At 28.1% G+C, this 7,214-nt stretch overlaps 1 protein-coding gene across 1 annotated transcript; it reads right to left on the bottom strand.

Moving 5' to 3' along the window:
* Positions 1-1,743: 1,743 nt before the first annotated feature.
* On the bottom strand, positions 1,744-4,949 carry LOC114399361 (two-component response regulator ORR21-like). Its single transcript, XM_028361550.1, has 5 exons — positions 3,411-4,949; positions 3,161-3,313; positions 2,551-2,889; positions 2,357-2,433; positions 1,744-2,218 (listed from the first exon to the last, which is right to left on the bottom strand). The coding sequence occupies exons 1-5, from the start codon at positions 3,526-3,528 to the stop codon at positions 1,958-1,960; spliced, it is 948 nt and encodes a 315-aa protein (XP_028217351.1). The 5' UTR covers positions 3,529-4,949; the 3' UTR covers positions 1,744-1,957.
* Positions 4,950-7,214: the final 2,265 nt, after the last annotated feature.

Below are 7,214 nucleotides of genomic sequence, written 5' to 3' on the forward strand. Positions count from 1 at the left end.
TAATCCAACCCTAAATTAAATTACTAAGCGAAATTTAACATAAGACATTCATTATGTGATTAAGCAACACATACACCAATTAATCATGAACGATCATTAAGCATGAACGTAAATTAAACGCAGAGACAATTAATCAAGCACTAAGCATGCATGAATTAACAGCAACAAATATAATTGGTGAAGAGGAAAAACTGATCAGAATTTAATAGTAATAATAGAACCTTAAAGAGAGCTGTGTTTGATCCTCAAGAGAAAACAACGCTGGAGACTTAGCCTTCCATTAATCAATAGAAAACGAAATTATAGTAGAAACGAACAAAACTAGAATTATTCTCCAAAACGAAAAAGAAACTAAAACAAATTGAGAGTAGCACTCTAAAACTAAAACGAAAAAGAGAGAGGAGAGGAGAGGAGAGAGAAGAGAGCCTAAATTAGAACCTTAGTGCTGTTATATAGTTTTCAGCCCCAAAGCTTACAAATCTGTTTTAAATCCAAGCTCATAAATAAAATAAAATCTAGATAAGATAAGATCTAGATGAAATAACATCTAGATGAGATCAAATCTAAATAATATCTAGATGAGATAAAATCTAGATAAGATAAAATTTGGTAGAATAGAATAGTATGCTCTCTTCAAGTCCAAGCCCAATTTTGGATTCAAACTCAATTGCTTATAATTCTCCTGAAATTAAATTAAAAACACAAAATTAATTCAATAGACCCAAATGCTAAAACTGCATAATTAATTTGACAATTAAAGTTAATCAGTAATTAAAATGATAACAAAAAAGATTAAAAAATATGAGAAAATAATAACGCATCAAAGGAATGACAACATTGAAACGTAGCAAGAGAGAGAGGGAATTTTCAACTTTTTTAAGAGAAATAACTTTGTCCTGGTTTATGCTCCTTATCTTGTTCAACGATACCTTTTCTTCACTTTCTCGAAAATTGAGAAAAATTCCAAGATGGAAGGAACAATTTGTATTTAATGGAACGTTTAAAAAAAGAAAAAAAAAATCAACTAATAGAAGAAAAAATTGACTTCAGCAAATAAAAAAAATATATATATATATATATATATATATATATATATTAGTTTTATTGAATATCTTAAATATTTAATTTATATTAAGATTGTCATCACAACTACTCTCACCGTTATCATTAGCTATCATCATCACATAAAAAATAAATAATTTTTTTGCTTTTCTAAGAGTTGATTTCGTCAACCTTAAATACTTGTTTTAAAAAAAGGGATGAAGTGAATAAGGTAACGTTTACAAAAGAAAAACACATAAGGCGCTACTCAGGATAAAACCTCTTACATCACACGTGACAAAAATAACTCCCATATTAATTGGCTTTACAAAACATCCATTTTGATATTTTGTTTAAAAAGAACCATATTGATGAATAAATCCTTTTGTGGAATTAACTTATTGTTTGGTAAAATATTAATTGGCTAAACTAATCACAATATGAGTGACTAACTTTGGTGAAACAATGTCTTCTGCAATCTACACAGATTTTCTGGTCAAAGCAAAGCTGATGAAAAATGATTGGGTTTGAAGAAATCACATAATTTCATGATTTAATTATATGATAAAGGACAAATTTGACCAAAGTGCCTCCGTAAGGTGTGCAGTAGGATTTTACTAGAATAAAACTTACATACAACTTAAAGAGGTAACCTTAAGATCATTTATATCAAAAACATTAAAGATCATATATGGAAAAATGTAAATTCAAACTTTGAACAATGAATTAAAAAGAAATATTGTATACAAAACTGACAATACTCTTAAACTACACATGATACCAAAACCTATACTTTCTAGGAACATAGAATCTACATTTCCAGCCGAAAGTACTTTCAAGCACATAAATGCCTAAAAGTTACTCATAAACTAAGCATTAAGACCATCAAAATCAAAGTTTACTGAATGTTAGCCATTCAGAAATTCATATTACACCAATCTGTTTGAATTCGAAATCCATCTAGTGGTGGTGGCAAGACATGCAAAGATCCTCCTCCTTGTTGCTGATTCTGAGATTGAACAGAAACACTTTCCAAGATAGATTCATCAGGTTGACTGGTCCAACCCTCAGGATTAAACCAATCAATAGGTTCTGTTGATTGTATACTGTTTGGCAATTGCATCTCATTCTGTTGCACAGCCACTTCATTAGATTTCTTCAAATCAAATCTATATTTCTGCCATGCACAAATAATGGAAATAATATTAATTGCCATGCATAAGAAAACAACATTAATTACAATCTTGGATTGAAAACAAGCTTGGCAACTATATTTCAAATAAGCCGAAAGCTTCAAATGCATATAGAAACCAACCTGCAAATGACTGGCAACATGGTCTTTTGTCAAACCAGGAATGTTCATCACTTCAAGAATCTTCTTTGGCTGTGCCTCTGAAATATAATCAAGGGACGAATTATAAAGTCATATAATCATGCCTTGTGCATATATTGCAAGACCAACAAAGAAATATGAAAAGAGAGAAATAAATGCTGAAGTATTAATCATACTGTCAAGCCCAATATGCATCACTGCCTTGACAAATTGGCAATGCAGTTCTCCTTTCCATGCTATACGGGGCTTCTTTGGTTGTGCATCACAATCATCAACATCAGATTCTTTGGAATTGGAACTGATCTCTTTTTGGTCCTTCAAGTTTGCATCAAGAACAGAAGAAGCAAATTCAGAAAAATCTTTTTTTTGTAGCTTCTTTTCATTCCAGGCTTTCATAGCAACATGCTTCCACATAATCTTGAATTGGTTCTCACTGAAAGGCTTGGTCCAATAATCACATGCCCCATGTGTAATAGCCTTCCTCACAGCACTCGTAGAACCATCAACAGACATGACTACATGTAAGCACTATTATAAGTAAAGCAAGTCCAAAACATGCTTAAATAACTTTTAATGTTCATGATATATATTAATCGTTGAAATGATTTACGTCATCAATTAATTAACAGTCAAAAGTTTAAAAAAAAAATTTAACATATTTACGACTCAAGATATAATAAATTTTTTTATCAAAGACTCAAAACAAAAATTGAATATTTATCGGAAACCTAAAATTTATTTAAGCCTAAAAATCAATTTATAGGACAAGTTTAATTCGTTACTCACTGATGACAGGGATATCAATTTCCTTATTGATATGCTTAAGGAATTCATAGCCATCCATATTTGGCAAGTGAACATCAACGAGTATCACATCAATGCGATCTTTATTCTCCAGAACATAATTCAAAGCATCTGGGGCATCAGAGAATGTGGCAACTGCAACAATAATCATTTGTTTAATCAACAAAGATCAAATCTTTCTATTATAAGAAATAGTAACAATTAGATATGGTATAATTTAGTAGCTAATTACCACGATAATGGCATTTAAAACCCATTTGTTTAATGATTTCAAGAATAGTGGTGTCATCATCAACCGCTACGACCCAAAGACCTTCGAATTGGAAGGAAACATTCTGTTCAGTGGCCATTGCTTACAGCTTGTGACTAATTGGAGTTGTAAACCAAGAAGGCAAAGTTGAAAGAATTTGGAATTGTATTTTGGTATGTACTAATTGGTAGTATAGTTTAGGATTGTTGGATTAGTATTTATAACAATTTCGTAATACACCTTTGTCTGAATTGAAGATTTATACGTAGAGAAAGAGAAAAAGGTAAAGGAGAGAGAAAAACAAATAGAAGAAAAAGATGAACAAAGGAGATCAAATATTGTTTCCTCTATCTAATTAAATATTTTAACACTAAATAATACAGGTAATAATCTCAACCAGATTGAATTTATTACAATTTTGGTTAAAAGATAAATTTGCTCAATCAGAGATTTTTTGCAGATTTTGCACCACGGATAGTTTCAATTCCAGCGGATTAGAAATAAGGGTAAAATCTTTAAGATGGTCTAAATCTTTAGGATTAGAATTTAGAAAGAAGGGTAAACGCTTATAGGATAAGAAATGAAGTGAAAAATAAAAAGAAAAAAAAATCTTAAAGAAACTTAAACCCATGACTTTTTTAAGAAAATAACAAAGGAATGACATTATTTCTTTGTGCGTTTGTTTCCTTTATCAACATTGTAACCATTATTTCTTATGTATTATTAAATATAAATTTTAGAAAGGTTAAAATATATTTTTAATTCTTATAATTTTTTTATTATTATTTTTACAAAATTAAAATATGTGACTTTTTAAGATAAACCCAAACCTATATTACATTTTTTTAATTTAAAATTCAAATGCAATTCAAAGGATTAAAAATTATCATAAAGTATAAGAGAATTAAAAAAAAAAAAAATACAATTAATTACGTGAGAATTAAAAACCGTCACAAATTATAGGAAAAGAAAAAAAACTAGAGGAATTCCTTTCTTCCAAACCCAAATCGGATCATGTTGGAACCCACCACCCACAAAAAAGTGGTTCGATGAAACTTTTGATTTTTCTACAGTGAAGACCAAGTACTCCACGATCCTCTGCCGCGAGTCCAGGATCATCTTGGTGCAGTCCATCTCCACCAGCATGCTCTCGATCTCCCTCTTCATCTGCTCCATCCTCACAAACCCGTCGTGGAGGACCTTGATCGCGACCACCATCTCCGCCACCGCATCGCTCTCGCTGTTATGCTCCCTGTTGAAGTCGTCATCGTGGAAATTGAGGTTGTTGTTGTCGGTGTGGAGTCCATGGGTTTGAAGTGGACTGTGAGGAAGGGAATAGGTGTTGTTATTGTCGAGGCGTTGGATTTCAGTGCAGCACTTCACGACGGTTTTCGCCGTGGTGGAGGCGTTGGGGCACTGCGTGGTGATGGATGTGGAAAAGTGAAGAGAGACAGGAGAGAGGATAGATGGGTATTAGACGTGTTGCATCTTCATTGGACAGATATCAATAACATAAGTTTAGATTTATCTAAACTTAACTTAGGAAATAAAAGTCACACATTATAATTTTTGCATGAACAAAAATAGATATCTTTTTTCAAGAGATAAAAATGAATTTTGGGTATTTTATAGAAATAAAATACATATTTTAGCTTTAAAAACATATTTTATGAGTAATTAAAAAATTGTAAATTATATTAATTATTTAGATAAATTATTTTATTTTATTTATACAAATTGCATAAATTTATATTAACATGTAAATTATCTAAAATCTTAAATATTAATATGTTATTATTTAAATTGTACTTGCACAAGATAAATATATGTAACTTTCTTTCTTATCTCTTTTTCTTAAGGGTCTTTTCTCTTTGTAATCTAATATTTAAGGATCCAAACACCTACAACCCATACTATAATACTATGTTCAAGTAAAGTCATGATCGAGAGCAACAAATAAGAGTATTAAATGAGAATAAAAAGTGGCTAACCTCAATATTCTCGTAGCTATTTATACATATCTTATTCAAGCTTAGATCCACAAGCTTTTATGTATTGTTACCTTATTACGTAATAGTGTGTTTCTAATCATCATTAAGAGTTTAAGACATCCTCTAATGATGATTATTGGAATAATCTCATCTGTTTAAGTGAAAAGCAAGAATTATTCGGGTGTTCGACTACCTAAGTACTACCATATCCCCCTTTAGAGATAAGGTGATGAGAGTACTCACGTATCTCACTAGGTCGAATATCCTAGTATTTCTAAGAGGAATTACCTTGATTGTCAAGATGTTAAGAATATTTGTCAGGTTGATTACTTAATACTCCTAAGGAAGGGTCACCTTTATATGTTGAGGTGTTGAAAATACTAAAGTATTTGTCCTAACCGATATTCTTAACACCTTGACATTCAAGGTGTCTCATCCTTAAGTATCTTTCAATTTATTAATGCTAATATATTTATAAAAATTAAAATATAGTTAGGGAGAATATATTAAAAGTCATTAAATGGGATGATTATTTGGATTTTTTTAGCAAATATTCAAATATAATATGTTTAGTGCTCCTAGGCCACACATGTGATAATTCTCACATCAATACTTAAATAATTTCAAGGTAATATACCATGTTATCATATTTTAATTATAATGTTAATTAAGGCAAATAAAAAACACAATTTATTTTTGAATTTAATTATATATAATTATATTTATAGGTGAGTTGTATATTTAACTTCAAGATCAACAAAAAAATATATTAGCATTAAGTAAGAATTTTTATAACATTATATATCATTATGTTATTTTGGTTTTGCACTTACAATGCAAATTTTAATTGCATTTTATTGTGTTATACAAGGACTTAGATAATGCACATATACAACTAATGACATTAGCATCGCAAAGTCTCTATTTTATCCTAAATTGGATAAAATGAAGATTTTGTCTGAAATTTTCACTTTTACAACATCAAATAGAAATATGGTAAATAATATAATTTGATTTTTTATTAATTTATTATTGAATAAAAAACACTAATTTGATTTTAAAAAAATCATATGCATGGTGTTGTTTATTGTTGTTTTGCAACAGTAAATGTTTTGGTAAAAAAATATTGATATTATGCTTAAAAATAAATCAATATTACCAATTTTTTTTTTAAATATAATTCATCCTTTTCATCTATTTTAATATAATTAACATAATATCTTACTAAATATTTAAAATTCATTTTTTATAAATATATTTTTTAAATAATAATAAATATAAAAAACAAATAAATCCTTGCATGAATTTAAAATTTAGTCATTAATTAAAAAAATATTTTAAATTATTTGAAAACAAATCACATATTATAAAATCATTGCTTCTAATTATTAAAATCTTTAAGAATAAGTACTAAAATAATATTCAATGTTATTATTATAATATTTATATATTTATAAAATATTTAAGATTAAAATAAAATTATATAATAATCATTAAATATATTTTGATTTGAGAACTAATTATTGGTAAAAAATTGCATGAGTAGTAATATAATATTTTATGCTATTATTTTATTTATAAGTCAAAATTTATTTTTACTACTTAATATGAAAATTATAAAAATTAATATTTAATTATTAAAATTGTATAATAAATATTATGTTATTACTTAACATAAAAAAGATCAAATTTCTTTTAATTATCAAAATTGAATATTAAATAGTAGTAAGGTGAGTAATTTAATTCTCTATTAAAATAAATGTTAAAAAAACATCATTAATGATTATTATAAAAT

This window comes from Glycine soja, chromosome 19, assembly GCF_004193775.1.
Source record: "Glycine soja cultivar W05 chromosome 19, ASM419377v2, whole genome shotgun sequence".
Lineage (NCBI taxonomy): Eukaryota > Viridiplantae > Streptophyta > Magnoliopsida > Fabales > Fabaceae > Glycine > Glycine soja.

What these genes read in the sequence shown, in the direction of transcription:
- LOC114399361 (XM_028361550.1), bottom strand. Translation starts at nt 3,528, where the DNA reads ATGGCCACTGAACAGAATGTTTCCTTCCAATTCGAAGGTCTTTGGGTC. An exon ending in TTTTAAATGCCATTATCGTG is followed by an intron (nt 3,314 to 3,410) that starts GTAATTAGCTAC and finishes TTATTGTTGCAG; the next exon opens with TTGCCACATTCTCTGATGCC. An exon ending in ATGTTGCCAGTCATTTGCAG is followed by an intron (nt 2,219 to 2,356) that starts GTTGGTTTCTAT and finishes TGTGCATGGCAG; the next exon opens with AAATATAGATTTGATTTGAA.